We start from the raw sequence: 19433 nt of genomic DNA, 5'->3' as shown, positions 1-19433 counted from the left end.
TACGATTTAATGAAGCTGCCAGTTGAGGTCTATGTTTCTCAAATTAGACACTCTTATGTACTCTTATGTACTTGTCCTCTTACTCAGTTGTGCACTGGGGCCTCCCACTCCTCTTTCTATTCTGGTTATAGCCAGTTTGTGCTGTTCTGTGAAAGGGAGTAGTACACAGCGTTGTACGAGTAGTGTATACAGTACCAGTCAAAGGTTTGGACAAACGTACTCATTTAAGGGTTTTTCTTTATTGTATTTTTTACTATTTTCTACATTGTAGAATAATAGTGAAGACCTCAAAACTATGAAATAACTCATATGGAATCCTGAAGTAACCAACAAAAGTGTTAAACAAATCAAAATATATTTTATATTCTTCAAAGTAGCCACCCTTTGCCTTGATGACAGCTTCGCACACTCCTGGCATTCTCTCAACCAGCTTCATGAGGAATGATTTTCCAACAATCTTGAAGGAGTTCCCACATATAATTAATTAGATAATTAGATGCTATTTTTTAAACTGCAATACTAATAATCCATTGCGCGTCTTGTCTGTTTATTTTACACCTGCTATGTAAAAGAGACTGAAGAATGCACAATGGTCAATGCAATCAGGGATCCTTGGGACATCTGGTATCCTAAAACATTACCATTTTAAATGTCAACTTCAATGGGCTAGGGATGTCCCAAGGATGTATCTCTACCTGAAAATACATGATCTAAGTGATTGATAGTTGGTATTCAGCAGTCATAAAGCCTTATTGACTTTAATGAACTACTAAAATAGTGATTGTGTCAGACAGCAGCTCTACACTTTGACTGACTGATCCATTCATCCTTCCATCCCTCCTCAGCCTTCCTCCCCTCTGAAGACCTAGTGAGGGTGGAGCTCAGTCACAGAGCTGTTGAGGGACTGGTTAGGAAGAACACTTCTACAGCCAGAGAGGTGAGAGGTCACACATGGTTTAGATGGTAAATATTTATGTCCCCTTAGCGGTTCATCACGTAAGCAGAAGGGAATATGTTCCATCATCCATGTTTATTTACATTAGTGCAAATTGTCCACTGATATTGATGTAATTTCTCACCCCTTTTGGCTGTATGAAAGTTGATTTCCCCTCAGGCACGCACATTTGTTCTTTGATATTATATAGGTAATTTGTGTCAAATATACTTTTCCCCACTCATTCACCCCATCTCTTACATTGCTTATGCATATTCGGTGGCAAAACTCAAATTCCGAACACAATGCCCATCCTGGCAGATCTAAACCTAATGCAGCACATTGTGACTTTTTTGCATCCAGACCTAATGCAGCTTGGAGTGATCAGATGACAGAAGTCACATTTAGGTGACAGGTGTAACTGAAGCTGTAGATGCTCCATATCCATAACTTTGAGTGTTTTATATAATATGACTAAATGTGTTTCTTTCTGTGTTGCAGGGGCAGTCAAAAAATGGAATGGCAAGCCCACAGAACATGACATAAGCAGAGCTGTGGGAGACCACCTCAAGCCCCTGGTAGAGCCAGGGGTGGTGTTTACCACTCCACCATGCCTTCAGCTGGCTGGAAAAGTGGGATTTATACTGATTTTCATACTAAGAGAGACCAAGAGTCTGTTGATTGGTCAGTCACTGGGCTAATTTGTTTTACAATATGTTCAAATCAAATCAAGCTTTATTTATACAGCACATTTCAGACATGGACGCAACACAATGGCTTCACAGGAAAAACAATGAAAAAAAACAACTGAACATCCACATCTATCAAGACAACTGGAGCACTGGGCCAGACACTTTTAAATAGAACCTGGACCAGCTCAGGTGAAACACCTTCCCACTAACGAGATGGACAAGCCAGCACAGGTGTAACACATACTGACTAACGAGGTGACACCAATCAGTGTGCCGAAGACACATTTCAGTTGAACAACTGACAAGAAAACGACTTCCATTTCACATTATAATCAACTACAATGCTTTACTTTCATCAATATAAACATGGTGTCTACTGGCTGTCAACAATTAAAAACAAGAAAAAAACATGCATTTCTAAATAATAATATACAATCATATCTTTTCTCTTTTTTCCTAAAACTCACAAGCTTCTAGAACTCTCGTCCCCTTGGAAGGAACCCCAAAATAAACTCAAATCATATCACATGCGCTGAATACAACAGTGAAATGCTTACTTTTTGACCCCCTCACCAACAGTGCAGTTTCAACAAAATACAGAAAAGAATAAGAGATAAAACTCATTTACAACACGGAAAAACATGTCAAGATAAATTGTGATCCATGGTAACGCACTGGTTAAATGCAAAACACAAATATTTTTGACTTCCCACCCTTGAAACAATCAGCAACCAAGTTGTCCTTACCACAGACATGTCTGATTTCAAGAGGAAACTAATGAAATATCCGTAATAACTTTCCACCTCACTGCGGAGCTTCTCTCTCTTTTCAGGGTTCACTAGATAGTCATGTTGTTCGATCGGGGCCCAGTCCCCAATGTCATGCTCTAGTACATTTTGGTTGGCACATCTGAGAATGAACCCTGATATTCTAAAAGCAGGGCAACAGTGATGCATTTAAATGTAGGGGTCGCTAAACAAAGGAACACAACACTTATTTGTCATAACTCATCGATATCACGTTGAAATCAATTGTGCCGAGAGGAGGGAGATGAGGTTGCACGTCCTGTTAAAACGAACAGCTCAAAAACTACACAGAATATGGGAATAATGTGTACATCCCTGGTTCGAGGACAACTTGAAGAAAACAAACAGCTAGCTACATTTTGAAGTGTTGCATTATGATTGAAGTGGGTCACCAACGTGGTAAGTGTAACACAGCTCTTTTTGTTAAATCTCATAAATAGTATTGTTTCAATACAGAGCCTGGATTTTCCCCTGAGGCTAATATATATCCATATCCAGAGCTGAAATCAATAGAACAGGGGGAAACATTTAGGCTTCTACATTATGACATTAAAATACTCCTACTACAATGTTTAAACATTCTACATTGTGACATTATTAAAATACTCCTACTACAATGTTTAAACATTCTACATTGTGACATTATTAAAATACTCCTACTAAATACTCCAGTATTTATGCTGCAGTAATTTATGTGTCGGGGGGCTGGGGTCAGTTTGTTATATCTGGAGTACTTCTCCTGTCCAATTCGGTGTCCTGTGTGAATCTAAGTGTGCGTTCTCTAATTCTCTCCTTTTCTCTCTCGGAGGACCTGAGCCCTAGGACCATGCCCCAGGACTACCTGACATGATGACTCCTTGCTGTCCCCAGTCCACCTGGCCGTGCTGCTGCTCCAGTTTCAACTGTTCTGCCTTATTATTATTCGACCATGCTGGTCATTTATGAACATTTTGGCCATGCCCCAGGACTACCTGACATGATGACTCCTTGCTGTCCCCAGTCCACCTGGCCGTGCTGCTGCTCCAGTTTCAACTGTTCTGCCTTATAATTATTCGACCATGCTGGTCATTTATGAACATTTGAACATCTTGGCCATGTCTGTTATAATCTCCACCTGGCACAGCCAGAAGAGAACTGGCCACCCCACATAGCCTGGTTCCTCTCTAGGTTTCTTCCTAGGTTTTGGCCTTTCTAGGGAGTTTTTCCTAACCACCGTGCTTCTACACCTGCATTGCTTGCTGTTTGGGGTTTTAGGCTGGGTTTCTGTACAGCACTTTGAGATATCAGCTGTCTATATAAATAAATTTGATTTGATTTACAATGTTTAAACATTCTACATTGTGACATTATTTCATTGATATCATGAAACAAATCCATGTATTTTCTGATGTCTAATCAGAGACCATTTATCATAGTATCTCTTCCTACATTGATAACAGCTATAAGGTTTCTCTCCTGTGTGTGTTCTCTGGTGTATCTTTAGATAGCTAGATGTAGAGAAACTCTTCACACATTGATTACAGCTATGAGGTTTCTCTCCTGTGTGTGTTCTCTGGTGTTTTGTTAGACAGCTAGATCTTGAAAAACTCTTCCCACATTGAGTACAACTATAAGGTTTCTCTCCTGTGTGTGTTCTCTGGTGTAAAGTCAGACATTGATTTGCACCAAAACTCTTCCCACATTGATCACAGCTATAAGGTTTCTCTCCTGTGTGTGTTCTCTGGTGTCTAGTCAGACATTGATATGCACCAAAACTCTTCCCACATTGATCACAGCTATATTGTTTATCTCCTTTGTGTGTTCTCTGGTGTATAGTTAGATTGCTAGATGTAGTATATCTCTTCCCACATTGATCACAGCTATAAGATTTCTCTCCTGTGTGAATTCGTTGATGCATTTTAAGGTCTGATGAAGAGTTGAATATCTTCCCACAGTCAGAGCAGCAGTGAGATTTCCCTCCAATGTGTATTCTCAGGTGTTCCTTTAGTGAATTTGGTATTGAGAAATATAACCCACAATCAGAGCAGCAGTTAGATATCTTCCCGGTGGGTCTCTGCTGGTGTTTCTGGAGGAGTTCTGATCTGGAGAGACTCTTCTCTGCCTCGTCAGCATCATGAGGTTGTTGAGGGTCCCCAGAGGATCCACGATGGTCACATCTCTCTCCTGTGTGAATGACAACGTCAGACAGATGGTAAAAGGCCCAAAACATCAGAAATCCACTGTTTATTTTGTGGAAAAAGGTGATGCCCAGAGCAGTTGTGAAGTTGTACAACAATTGACGTGTTAAATGATTTGACAATTAAGACAGTCAAGATAGCAACAATAGTTATATTTAGTCTTGTTTTCACATTAGTAGTAACTAGAAATAAGTTATTAAAGTTGTTGAAATCCTAAGCAGTGTGCCAGACAACTATTGGTCTCCAATACAGGCCCCTTTCTGTGTTTGCATAAATTGCATCACGAGGGCAATGCACACATAATTTAATTAATACCTACATGCTAATGAGGAAACCGCTAGTTATGGATGTAGTATATCTGGTAATGAGGAAACCGCTAGTTATGGATGTAGTATATCTGGTAATGAGGAAACCGCTAGTTATGGATGTAGTATATCTGGTAATGAGGAAACCGCTAGTTATGGATGTAGTATATCTGGTAATGAGGAAACCACTAGTTATGGATGTAGTATATCTGGTAATGAGGAAACCGCTAGTTATGGATGTAGTATATCTGGTAATGAGGAAACCGCTAGTTATGGATGTAGTATATCTGGTAATGAGGAAACCGCTAGTTATGGATGTAGTATATCTGGTAATGAGGAAACCGATAGTTATGGATGTAGTATATTTGCATGGAGCAAAAATGGTGAGCAAAGATTTTATTTTCACAATGTATTCTGAATATTACAGCGCATCAGTGCAAGATCAGGAGTGCTACTCAAGGAAACTAATTTTAATCTCTGTGTGTAATTCACCACCGGAGTTCTCATAGGCTGACAGCAAAAATAGCCTCCATTTACAGGTTGCGTATGAGTGTATTTCACATTACTTTTGGATTATAATTGTAAGGCTCGCTTGAATGTCCTGGTTAGTATGTGTGTGTTACTGTCGCAAATCAACTGCTAAATACTTAAAAAAGAATTAACCAGCAAAATGCTCTTTGGCTAGCTTTAAACATCAGCCATAACTTCACCTAACAACAACATAGACCGACTGTAGGACCCATAACTTCACCTAACAATAACACAGACCTACTGTAGGACCCATAACAATAACATAGACCTACTGTAGGACCCATAACTTCACCTAACGATAACATAGACCTACTGTAGGACCCATAACTTCACCTAACAACAACATAGACCTACTGTAGGACCCATAACTTCACCTAACAACAACATAGACCTACTGTAGGACCCATAACTTTTCATAAGACCCATCTGTTTTTGTTATCTGGGACACCCTAGAACATACAGTGCATTAGGACCCCTTCCTTTTGACACATTTTGTTAATCAATCAAAATAATTTCACTTGGAAATGGCTTATGCCAAACGATGCTTTTATCCAGGCTTCAACCGACTCCCATTCCGATTTACGGAATATATTTTTTAAAATCTTCAGACAATACCTCATAATGACATCACAATACCCCATAAAAGCGAGAAAAAAGGTTTAGAAATGCTTGCATTTCTGTAGGACTTGTAACCCTCTAGGCCATGCCAGTAGGCTACAGTAGGTTGTATCTCTCTAGGTCATGCCAGTAGGCTACAGTAGGTTGTATCTCTCTAGGTCATGCCAGTAGGCTACAGTAGGTTGTATCTCTCTAGGCCATGCCAGTAGGCTACAGTAGGTTGTAACTCTCTAGGCAATGCCAGTAGGTTACAGTAGGTTGTATCTCTCTAGGCCATGCCAGTAGGCTACAGTAGGTTGTAACTCTCTAGGCCATGCCAGTAGGCTACAGTAGGTTGTAACTATCTAGGCCATGCCAGTAGGTTGTAACTCTCTAGGCCATGCCAGTAGGTTGTAACTCTCCAGGTCATGCCAGTAGGCTACAGTAGGTTGTAACTCTAGGTCATGCCAGTAGGCTACAGTAGGTTGTAACTCTATAGGCCATGCCAGTAGGCTACAGTAGGTTGTATCTCTCTAGGTCATGCCAGTAGGCTACAGTAGGTTGTATCTCTCTAGGCCATGCCAGTAGGCTACAGTAGGTTGTAACTCTCTAGGCCATGCCAGTAGGCTACAGTAGGTTGTAACTCTAGGCCATGCCAGTAGGCTACAGTAGGTTGTATCTCTCTAGGTCATGCCAGTAGGCTACAGTAGGTTGTATCTCTCTAGGCCATGCCAGTAGGCTACAGTAGGTTGTATCTCTCTAGGCCAAGCCAGTAGGCTACAGTAGGTTGTATCTCTCTAGGTCATGCCAGTAGGCTACAGTAGGTTGTAACCCTCTAGGCCATGCCAGTAGGCTACAGTAGGTTGTAACTCTCTAGGCAATGCCAGTAGGTTACAGTAGGTTGTATCTCTCTAGGCCATGCCAGTAGGCTACAGTAGGTTGTAACTCTCTAGGCCAAGCCAGTAGGTTGTAACTCTCTAGGCCATGCCAGTAGGTTGTAACTCTCCAGGTCATGCCAGTAGGTTGTAACTCTCCAGGTCATGCCAGTAGGCTACAGTAGGTTGTAACTCTAGGTCATGCCAGTAGGCTACAGTAGGTTGTAACTCTCTAGGCCATGCCAGTAGGCTACAGTAGGTTGTATCTCTCTAGGTCATGCCAGTAGGCTACAGTAGGTTGTATCTCTCTAGGCCATGCCAGTAGGCTACAGTAGGTTGTAACACTCTATGTCATGCCAGTAGGTTACAGTAGGTTGTAACCCTCTAGGTCATGCCAGTAGGTTACAGTAGGTTGTATCTCTCTAGGCCATGCCAGTAGGCTACAGTAGGTTGTATCTCTCTAGGTCATGCCAGTAGGCTACAGTAGGTTGTATCTCTCTAGGTCATGCCAGTAGGCTACAGTAGGTTGTATCTCTCTAGGCCATGCCAGTAGGCTACAGTAGGTTGTAACTCTCTAGGCCATGCCAGTAGGCTACAGTAGGTTGTAACACTCTATGTCATGCCAGTAGGTTACAGTAGGTTGTAACCCTCTAGGTCATGCCAGTAGGTTACAGTAGGTTGTATCTCTCTAGGCCATGCCAGTAGGCTACAGTAGGTTGTATCTCTCTAGGTCATGCCAGTAGGCTACAGTAGGTTGTATCTCTCTAGGTCATGCCAGTAGGCTACAGTAGGTTGTATCTCTCTAGGCCATGCCAGTAGGCTACAGTAGGTTGTAACTCTCTAGGCCATGCCAGTAGGTTGTAACTGTCTAGGCCATGCCAGTAGGTTGTAACTCTCCAGGTCATGCCAGTAGGTTGTAACTCTCTAGGTCATGCCAGTAGGCTACAGTAGGTTGTATCTCTCTAGGCCATGCCAGTAGGCTACAGTAGGTTGTAACACTCTATGTCATGCCAGTAGGTTACAGTAGGTTGTAACCCTCTAGGTCATGCCAGTAGGTTACAGTAGGTTGTATCTCTCTAGGCCATGCCAGTAGGCTACAGTAGGTTGTATCTCTCTAGGTCATGCCAGTAGGCTACAGTAGGTTGTATCTCTCTAGGTCATGCCAGTAGGCTACAGTAGGTTGTATCTCTCTAGGCCATGCCAGTAGGCTACAGTAGGTTGTAACTCTCTAGGCCATGCCAGTAGGCTACAGTAGGTTGTAACACTCTATGTCATGCCAGTAGGTTACAGTAGGTTGTAACCCTCTAGGTCATGCCAGTAGGTTACAGTAGGTTGTATCTCTCTAGGCCATGCCAGTAGGCTACAGTAGGTTGTATCTCTCTAGGTCATGCCAGTAGGCTACAGTAGGTTGTATCTCTCTAGGTCATGCCAGTAGGCTACAGTAGGTTGTATCTCTCTAGGCCATGCCAGTAGGCTACAGTAGGTTGTAACTCTCTAGGCCATGCCAGTAGGTTGTAACTGTCTAGGCCATGCCAGTAGGTTGTAACTCTCCAGGTCATGCCAGTAGGTTGTAACTCTCTAGGTCATGCCAGTAGGCTACAGTAGGTTGTAACTCTCTAGGCCATGCCAGTAGGCTACAGTAGGTTGTAACTCTCTAGGCCATGCCAGTAGGCTACAGTAGGTTGTAACTCTAGGCCATGCCAGTAGGCTACAGTAGGTTGTATCTCTCTAGGTCATGCCAGTAGGCTACAGTAGGTTGTATCTCTCTTGGCCATGCCAGTAGGCTACAGTAGGTTGTATCTCTCTAGGTCATGCCAGTAGGCTACAGTAGGTTGTAACACTCTAGGTCATGCCAGTAGGTTACAGTAGGTTGTAACTCTCTAGGTCATGCCAGTAGGCTACAGTAGGTTGTATCTCTCTAGGCCAAGCCAGTAGGCTACAGTAGGTTGTATCTCTCTAGGTCATGCCAGTAGGCTACAGTAGGTTGTAACCCTCTAGGCCATGCCAGTAGGCTACAGTAGGTTGTAACTCTCTAGGCCATGCCAGTAGGTTACAGTAGGTTGTATCTCTCTAGGCCATGCCAGTAGGCTACAGTAGGTTGTAACTCTCTAGGCCATGCCATTAGGCTACAGTTGGTTGTAACACTCTAGGCCATGCCAGTAGGCTACAGTAGATTGTAACTCTCTAGGCCATGCCAGTAGGCTACAGTAGGTTGTATCTCTCTAGGCCATGCCAGTAGGCTACAGTAGGTTGTAACACTCTAGGCCAAGCCAGTAGGCTACAGTAGGTTGTATCTCTCTAGGTCATGCCAGTAGGCTACAGTAGGTTGTAACTCTCTAGGCCATGCCAGTAGGCTACAGTAGGTTGTAACTCTCTAGGCCATGCCAGTAGGTTGTAACTCTCTAGGCCATGCCAGTAGGTTGTAACTCTCTAGGTCATGCCAGTAGGCTACAGTAGGTTGTATCTCTCTAGGTCATGCCAGTAGGCTACAGTAGGTTGTATCTCTCTAGGTCATGCCAGTATGCTACAGTAGGTTGTATCTCTCTAGGTCATGCCAGTAGGCTACAGTAGGTTGTATCTCTCTAGGTCATGCCAGTAGGCTACAGTAGGTTGTATCTCTCTAGGTCATGCCAGTAGGCTACAGTAGGTTGTATCTCTCTAGGCCATGCCAGTAGGCTACAGTAGGTTGTAACTCTCTAGGCCATGCCAGTAGGTTGTAACTGTCTAGGCCATGCCAGTAGGTTGTAACTCTCCAGGTCATGCCAGTAGGTTGTAACTCTCTAGGTCATGCCAGTAGGCTACAGTAGGTTGTAACTCTCTAGGCCATGCCAGTAGGCTACAGTAGGTTGTAACTCTCTAGGCCATGCCAGTAGGCTACAGTAGGTTGTAACTCTAGGCCATGCCAGTAGGCTACAGTAGGTTGTATCTCTCTAGGTCATGCCAGTAGGCTACAGTAGGTTGTATCTCTCTAGGCCATGCCAGTAGGCTACAGTAGGTTGTATCTCTCTAGGTCATGCCAGTAGGCTACAGTAGGTTGTAACACTCTAGGTCATGCCAGTAGGTTACAGTAGGTTGTAACTCTCTAGGTCATGCCAGTAGGCTACAGTAGGTTGTATCTCTCTAGGCCAAGCCAGTAGGCTACAGTAGGTTGTATCTCTCTAGGTAATGCCAGTAGGCTACAGTAGGTTGTAACCCTCTAGGCCATGCCAGTAGGCTACAGTAGGTTGTAACTCTCTAGGCCATGCCAGTAGGTTACAGTAGGTTGTATCTCTCTAGGCCATGCCAGTAGGCTACAGTAGGTTGTAACTCTCTAGGCCATGCCATTAGGCTACAGTAGGTTGTAACACTCTAGGCCATGCCAGTAGGCTACAGTAGATTGTAACTCTCTAGGCCATGCCAGTAGGCTACAGTAGGTTGTATCTCTCTAGGCCATGCCAGTAGGCTACAGTAGGTTGTAACACTCTAGGCCAAGCCAGTAGGCTACAGTAGGTTGTATCTCTCTAGGTCATGCCAGTAGGCTACAGTAGGTTGTAACTCTCTAGGCCATGCCAGTAGGCTACAGTAGGTTGTAACTCTCTAGGCCATGCCAGTAGGTTGTAACTCTCTAGGCCATGCCAGTAGGTTGTAACACTCTAGGCCATGCCAGTAGGCTACAGTAGATTGTAACTCTCTAGGCCATGCCAGTAGGCTACAGTAGGTTGTATCTCTCTAGGCCATGCCAGTAGGCTACAGTAGGTTGTAACACTCTAGGCCAAGCCAGTAGGCTACAGTAGGTTGTATCTCTCTAGGTCATGCCAGTAGGCTACAGTAGGTTGTAACTCTCTAGGCCATGCCAGTAGGCTACAGTAGGTTGTAACTCTCTAGGCCATGCCAGTAGGTTGTATCTCTCTAGGCCATGCCAGTAGGCTACAGTAGGTTGTAACTCTCTAGGCCATGCCAGTAGGCTACAGTAGGTTGTAACTCTAGGTCATGCCAGTAGGCTACAGTAGGTTGTAACTCTCTAGGCCATGCCAGTAGGCTACAGTAGGTTGTATCTCTCTAGGTCATGCCAGTAGGCTACAGTAGGTTGTATCTCTCTAGGCCATGCCAGTAGGCTACAGTAGGTTGTATCTCTCTAGGCCAAGCCAGTAGGCTACAGTAGGTTGTATCTCTCTAGGCCAAGCCAGTAGGCTACAGTAGGTTGTATCTCTCTAGGTCATGCCAGTAGGTTGTAACTCTCCAGGTCATGCCAGTAGGTTGTAACTCTCCAGGTCATGCCAGTAGACTACAGTAGGTTGTAACTCTCTAGGCTATGCCAGTAGGCTACAGTAGGTTGTATCTCTCTAGGCCAAGCCAGTAGGCTACAGTAGGTTGTAACTCTCTAGGCCATGCCAGTAGGCTACAGTAGGTTGTATCTCTCTAGGTCATGCCAGTAGGTTACAGTAGGTTGTAACTCTCTAGGTCATGCCTGTAGGCTACAGTAGGTTGTATCTCTCTAGGCCAAGCCAGTAGGCTACAGTAGGTTGTATCTCTCTAGGTCATGCCAGTAGGCTACAGTAGGTTGTAACCCTCTAGGCCATGCCAGTAGGCTACAGTAGGTTGTAACTCTCTAGGCAATGCCAGTAGGTTACAGTAGGTTGTATCTCTCTAGGCCATGCCAGTAGGCTACAGTAGGTTGTAACTCTCTAGGCCATGCCAGTAGGCTACAGTAGGTTGTAACTCTCTAGGCCATGCCAGTAGGTTGTAACTCTCTAGGCCATGCCAGTAGGTTGTAACTCTCCAGGTCATGCCAGTAGGCTACAGTAGGTTGTAACTCTAGGTCATGCCAGTAGGCTACAGTAGGTTGTAACTCTATAGGCCATGCCAGTAGGCTATGCCAGTAGGTTGTATCTCTCTAGGTCATGCCAGTAGGCTACAGTAGGTTGTAACACTCTAGGTCATGCCAGTAGGTTACAGTAGGTTGTAACCCTCTAGGTCATGCCAGTAGGTTACAGTAGGTTGTAACTCTCTAGGTCATGCCAGTAGGCTACAGTAGGTTGTATCTCTCTAGGCCAAGCCAGTAGGCTACAGTAGGTTGTATCTCTCTAGGTCATGCCAGTAGGCTACAGTAGGTTGTAACCCTCTAGGCCATGCCAGTAGGCTACAGTAGGTTGTAACTCTCTAGGCCATGCCATTAGGCTACAGTAGGTTGTAACACTCTAGGCCATGCCAGTAGGCTACAGTAGGTTGTATCTCTCTAGGTCATGCCAGTAGGCTACAGTAGGTTGTATCTCTCTAGGTCATGCCAGTAGGCTACAGTAGGTTGTATCTCTCTAGGTCATGCCAGTAGGCTACAGTAGGTTGAAACTCTCTAGGCCATGCCAGTAGGCTACAGTAGGTTGTATCTCTCTAGGTCATGCCAGTAGTCTACAGTAGGTTGTATCTCTCTAGGCCAAGCCAGTAGGCTACAGTAGGTTGTAACTCTCTAGGTCATGCCAGTAGGCTACAGTAGGTTGTATCTCTCTAGGTCATGCCATTAGGCTACAGTAGGTTGTATCTCTCTAGGTCATGCCAGTAGGCTACAGTAGGTTGTATCTCTCTAGGTCATGCCAGTAGGTTAGTAGGTTGTATCTATCTAGGCCAAGCCAGTAGGCTACAGTAGGTTGTATCCAAGTGGAAACAATGATCAACCCAATGTGGAAAGAGTCGAATTTGGTCAACAACAAAATGAATGGCTTATTTTCTACGTGAGGATTACTTGATTTAACAGAAGTTTTGTAATGATTAAGTTGTTATGTGACATACCGACAACTTTGATAAAAAGCACTATAGGAGTTGTCTCCAGATCGCTATGCATATTCATGCTAGTAACTTAGCATCTCTCTCCATTGAATACAGGCGGTTGATGTCAACAACCCTCACAGAATATAAATAATATATTACAATAATAAGATGTATCCACCAATCCAAAGAAGGGATAGGTGGAAGCTAGAGAACCCACAGTGCCGCTTTGTGGACAATGACTCCCCTTGTTAGGGCAGAGAGACATCTTGTCAGTATATCCATAATCTTTGGTGTAGCCAACCCAACTCTCACATGGCACTATTGGGGGCCCCGGTGTGTAGTAAAACATCGCTACATGAAAATCACTACATGCCGTGCCCCCCAGTCTGCAGATAGACCCTTCTCAAATATATATGTTAAGTCACTTTTTGGAAACGGAATGGAAAAACAAGGGGTGCTTGCTCTCTAAGTCTCTGATTTTCGACATATCAGTCATCATCCCAGGGCCCTCCGTTGAAAAGGTATTGACGAGCCAACTCCGAATATCCAAAGTTAAAAACAAATTGAAGACAGTACTTACTGGTGTTAATCAGATCTCCTATCTCCACCTCTTCATCTTTCAATGTGACAGTAATCTCCCCTTCCTTCTTCACTCCAAAAACTACATCCTCTTTCCCGTCCTCTTCTTTTACTTTAACATCCTCCTCCTCTTTCACTATGAACGCATCTTCCTCTTCTTTCACTGAAAAGTCTTTCTCTTCTTCTTTCAGTGTAACAGACTCACCATCTACTTCTTTTTTAACTGTGACATCCTCTTCCTTCTCCTCTTTCACCACAATGTTCAGCCCCAGAGCTTCTTTCTCCGTCCAGCAGATCTCCTCTTCTTTAACAGGAGGGGAGTAGTTTAGGGAGCTCATGGTCGGGGATGTTATCTAGCTATCATTAGCGACTAGGCTAGTGCTAACTTAACCAGCCAACTACTATAGCTGACTAATACAAAATAACGTAATATTAAATTAAATAGGTTAACAAGTAGATACAACAAAGGTGTGTCTAAAACACATCAGCTAATATACACCGAAAGCGTATAAATAGCTTGAATCTTTCGGCTATGTAGTCTAGCAAAATACCGAGGTGGTTGACGAGCTGTTTCTGAAGAACCGTCCACTAGATTATACGTCACGCTGGCAGCGGCGCCTGAAAGATCCACATCGCCGCCTGCTGACTGGAGGGGAAACGCAGTTGAGGATCATATTTTATTTTCAGACAAAGGTTATTTTAAATGGATTTAATTAAATAATACTATTATATTGAGACATACAAAGACCTGAATGTGTTGATTGATTAGTGCAAATAAAACATGATTACTACAGCACATTAAAGGCAGTTTCATTAAGTCAAACTAAATCTAAATAAGTAGCTAGCTTACTGTAGGTCTATACTGCTCCTACATGGTGTAACAATACATAATGTAGATGTATATAATGAACAGACTAGGTCTATACTGTTCCTACATGGTGTAACAATACATCATGTATATAATGAACAGACTTGGTCTATACTGCTCCTACATGGTGTAACAATACATCATGTAGATGTATATAATGAACAGACTTGGTCTATACTGCTCCTACATGGTGTAACAATACATCATGTAGATGTATATAATGAACAGACTTGGTCTATACTGCTCCTACATGGTGTAACAATACATCATGTAGATGTATATAATGAACAGACTTGGTCTATACTGCTCCTACATGGTGTAACAATACATCATGTAGATGTATATAATGAACAGACTTGGTCTATACTGCTCCTACATGGTGTAACAATACATCATGTAGATGTATATAATGAACAGACTTGGTCTATACTGTTCCTACATGGTGTAACAATACATCATGTAGATGTATATAATGAACAGACTTGGTCTATACTGTTCCTACATGGTGTAACAATACATCATGTATATAATGAACAGACTTGGTCTATACTGTTCCTACATGGTGTAACAATACATCATGTATATAATGAACAGACTTGGTCTATACTGTTCCTACATGGTGTAACAATACATCATGTAGATGTATATAATGAACAGACTTGGTCTATACTGTTCCTACATGGTGTAACAATACATCATGTATATAATGAACAGACTTGGTCTATACTGTTCCTACATGGTGTAACAATACATCATGTAGATGTATATAATGAACAGACTTGGTCTATACTGCTCCTACATGGTGTAACAATACATCATGTATATAATGAACAGACTTGGTCTATACTGTTCCTACATGGTGTAACAATACATCATGTAGATGTATATAATGAACAGACTTGGTCTATACTGTTCCTACATGGTGTAACAATACATCATGTATATAATGAACAGACTTGGTCTATACTGCTCCTACATGGTGTAACAAAACATCATGTAGATGTATATAATGAACTGACTAGGTCTATACTGTTCCTACATGGTGTAACAATACATCATGTAGATGTATATAATGAACAGACTAGGTCTATACTGCTCCTACATGGTGTAACAATACATCATGTAGATGTATATAATGAACAGACTTGGTCTATACTGCTCCTACATGGTGTAACAATACATCATGTAGATGTATATAATGAACAGACTTGGTCTATACTGCTCCTACATGGTGTAACAATACATCATGTAGATGTATATAATGAACAGACTTGGTCTATACTGCTCCTACATGGTGTAACAATACATCATGTAGATGTATATAATGAACAGACTTGGTCTATACTGCTCCTACATGGTGTAACAATACATCATGTAGATGTATATAATGAACAGACTTGGTCTATACTGCTCCTACATGGTGTAACAAAACATCATGTAGATGTATATAATGAACAGACTTGGTCTATACTGCTCCTACATGGTGTAACAATACATCATGTATATAATGAACAGACTTGGTCTATACTGTTCCTACATGGTGTAACAATACATCATGTAGATGTATATAATGAACAGACTTGGTCTATACTGCTCCTACATGGTGTAACAATACATCATGTAGATGTATATAATGAACAGACTTGGTCTATACTGCTCCTACATGGTGTAACAAAACATCATGTAGATGTATATAATGAACAGACTAGGTCTATAATGTTCCTACATGGTGTAACAATACATCATGTAGATGTATATAATGAACAGACTTGGTCTATACTGCTCCTACATGGTGTAACAATACATCATGTAGATGTATATAATGAACAGACTTGGTCTATACTGCTCCTACATGGTGTAACAATACATCATGTAGATGTATATAATGAACAGACTTGGTCTATACTGCTCCTACATGGTGTAACAATACATCATGTATATAATGAACAGACTTGGTCTATACTGTTCCTACATGGTGTAACAATACATCATGTAGATGTATATAATGAACAGACTTGGTCTATACTGTTCCTACATGGTGTAACAATACATCATGTATATAATGAACAGACTTGGTCTATACTGTTCCTACATGGTGTAACAATACATCATGTAGATGTATATAATGAACAGACTTGGTCTATACTGTTCCTACATGGTGTAACAATACATCATGTATATAATGAACAGACTAGGTCTATACTGCTCCTACATGGTGTAATAATACATCATGTAGATGTATATAATGAACAGACTTGGTCTATACTGCTCCTACATGGTGTAACAATACATCATGTAGATGTATATAATGAACAGACTTGGTCTATACTGCTCCTACATGGTGTAACAATACATCATGTATATAATGAACAGACTTGGTCTATACTGCTCCTACATGGTGTAACAATACATCATGTAGATGTATATAATGAACAGACTAGGTCTATACTGTTCCTACATGGTGTAACAATACATCATGTAGATGTATATAATGAACAGACTTGGTCTATACTGCTCCTACATGGTGTAACAATACATCATGTAGATGTATATAATGAACAGACTTGGTCTATACTGTTCCTACATGGTGTAACAATACATCATGTATATAATGAACAGACTTGGTCTATACTGCTCCTACATGGTGTAACAATACATCATGTAGATGTATATAATGAACAGACTTGGTCTATACTGCTCCTACATGGTGTAACAATACATCATGTAGATGTATATAATGAACAGACTTGGTCTATACTGCTCCTACATGGTGTAACAATACATCATGTATATAATGAACAGACTTGGTCTATACTGCTCCTACATGGTGTAACAATACATCATGTAGATGTATATAATGAACAGACTAGGTCTATACTGTTCCTACATGGTGTAACAATACATCATGTAGATGTATATAATGAACAGACTTGGTCTATACTGCTCCTACATGGTGTAACAATACATCATGTAGATGTATATAATGAACTGACTAGGTCTATACTGTTCCTACATGGTGTAACAATACATCATGTAGATGTATATAATGAACAGACTAGGTCTATACTGCTCCTACATGGTGTAACAATACATCATGTAGATGTATATAATGAACAGACTTGGTCTATACTGCTCCTACATGGTGTAACAATACATCATGTAGATGTATATAATGAACAGACTTGGTCTATACTGCTCCTACATGGTGTAACAATACATCATGTAGATGTATATAATGAACAAACTTGGTCTATACTGCTCCTACATGGTGTAACAATACATCATGTAGATGTATATAATGAACAAACTTGGTCTATACTGCTCCTACATGGTGTAACAATACATCATGTAGATGTATATAATGAACAGACTTGGTCTATACTGCTCCTACATGGTGTAACAAAACATCATGTAGATGTATATAATGAACAGACTTGGTCTATACTGCTCCTACATGGTGTAACAATACATCATGTATATAATGAACAGACTTGGTCTATACTGTTCCTACATGGTGTAACAATACATCATGTAGACGTATATAATGAACAGACTTGGTCTATACTGCTCCTACATGGTGTAACAATACATCATGTAGATGTATATAATGAACAGACTTGGTCTATACTGCTCCTACATGGTGTAACAAAACATCATGTAGATGTATATAATGAACAGACTAGGTCTATAATGTTCCTACATGGTGTAACAATACATCATGTAGATGTATATAATGAACAGACTTGGTCTATACTGCTCCTACATGGTGTAACAATACATCATGTAGATGTATATAATGAACAGACTTGGTCTATACTGCTCCTACATGGTGTAACAATACATCATGTAGATGTATATAATGAACAGACTTGGTCTATACTGCTCCTACATGGTGTAACAATACATCATGTAGATGTATATAATGAACAGACTTGGTCTATACTGTTCCTACATGGTGTAACAATACATCATGTAGATGTATATAATGAACAGACTTGGTCTATACTGCTCCTACATGGTGTAACAATACATCATGTAGATGTATATAATGAACAGACTTGGTCTATACTGCTCCTACATGGTGTAACAATACATCATGTATATAATGAACAGACTTGGTCTATACTGTTCCTACATGGTGTAACAATACATCATGTAGATGTATATAATGAACAGACTTGGTCTATACTGTTCCTACATGGTGTAACAATACATCATGTATATAATGAACAGACTTGGTCTATACTGTTCCTACATGGTGTAACAATACATCATGTAGATGTATATAATGAACAGACTTGGTCTATACTGTTCCTACATGGTGTAACAATACATCATGTATATAATGAACAGACTAGGTCTATACTGCTCCTACATGGTGTAATAATACATCATGTAGATGTATATAATGAACAGACTTGGTCTATACTGCTCCTACATGGTGTAACAATACATCATGTAGATGTATATAATGAACAGACTTGGTCTATACTGTTCCTACATGGTGTAACAATACATCATGTATATAATGAACAGACTTGGTCTATACTGCTCCTACATGGTGTAACAATACATCATGTAGATGTATATAATGAACAGACTTGGTCTATACTGCTCCTACATGGTGTAACAATACATCATGTAGATGTATATAATGAACAGACTTGGTCTATACTGCTCCTACATGGTATAACAATACATCATGTATATAATGAACAGACTTGGTCTATACTGCTCCTACATGGTGTAACAATACATCATGTAGATGTATATAATGAACAGACTTGGTCTATACTGCTCCTACATGGTGTAACAATACATCATGTAGATGTATATAATGAAGAGACTAGGTCTATACTGTTCCTACATGGTGTAACAATACATCATGTAGATGTATATAATGAACAGACTTGGTCTATACTGCTCCTACATGGTGTAACAATACATCATGTAGATGTATATAATGAACAGACTTGGTCTATACTGTTCCTACATGGTGTAACAATACATCATGTATATAATGAACAGACATGGTCTATACTGTTCCTACATGGTGTAACATTACATCATGTAGATGTATATAATGAACAGACTTGGTCTATACTGTTCCTACATGGTGTAACAATACATCATGTATATAATGAACAGACATGGTCTATACTGTTCCTACATGGTGTAACAATACATCATGTAGATGTATATAATGAACAGACTTGGTCTATACTGCTCCTACATGGTGTAATAATACATCATGTAGATGTATATAATGAACAGACTTGGTCTATACTGCTCCTACATGGTGTAACAATACATCATGTAGATGTATA

The 19433-nt window shown here is 41.0% G+C and overlaps 1 protein-coding gene across 1 annotated transcript; it reads right to left on the bottom strand.

Moving 5' to 3' along the window:
• Positions 1–1651: 1651 nt before the first annotated feature.
• LOC135532713 (gastrula zinc finger protein XlCGF17.1-like) lies at positions 1652–13811 on the bottom strand. The gene is made up of 2 exons (XM_064960179.1): positions 13240–13811; positions 1652–4595 (listed from the first exon to the last, which is right to left on the bottom strand). The coding sequence occupies exons 1-2, from the start codon at positions 13574–13576 to the stop codon at positions 3793–3795; spliced, it is 1140 nt and encodes a 379-aa protein (XP_064816251.1). The 5' UTR covers positions 13577–13811; the 3' UTR covers positions 1652–3792.
• Positions 13812–19433: the final 5622 nt, after the last annotated feature.

The sequence above is a fragment of the Oncorhynchus masou genome, unplaced genomic scaffold, assembly GCF_036934945.1.
Source record: "Oncorhynchus masou masou isolate Uvic2021 unplaced genomic scaffold, UVic_Omas_1.1 unplaced_scaffold_1995, whole genome shotgun sequence".
Taxonomy (NCBI): Eukaryota; Metazoa; Chordata; class Actinopteri; order Salmoniformes; family Salmonidae; genus Oncorhynchus; species Oncorhynchus masou.
The sequence above is the reverse complement of the archived record's forward strand: the minus strand, read 5'-3'. Positions and strand labels throughout refer to the sequence as shown.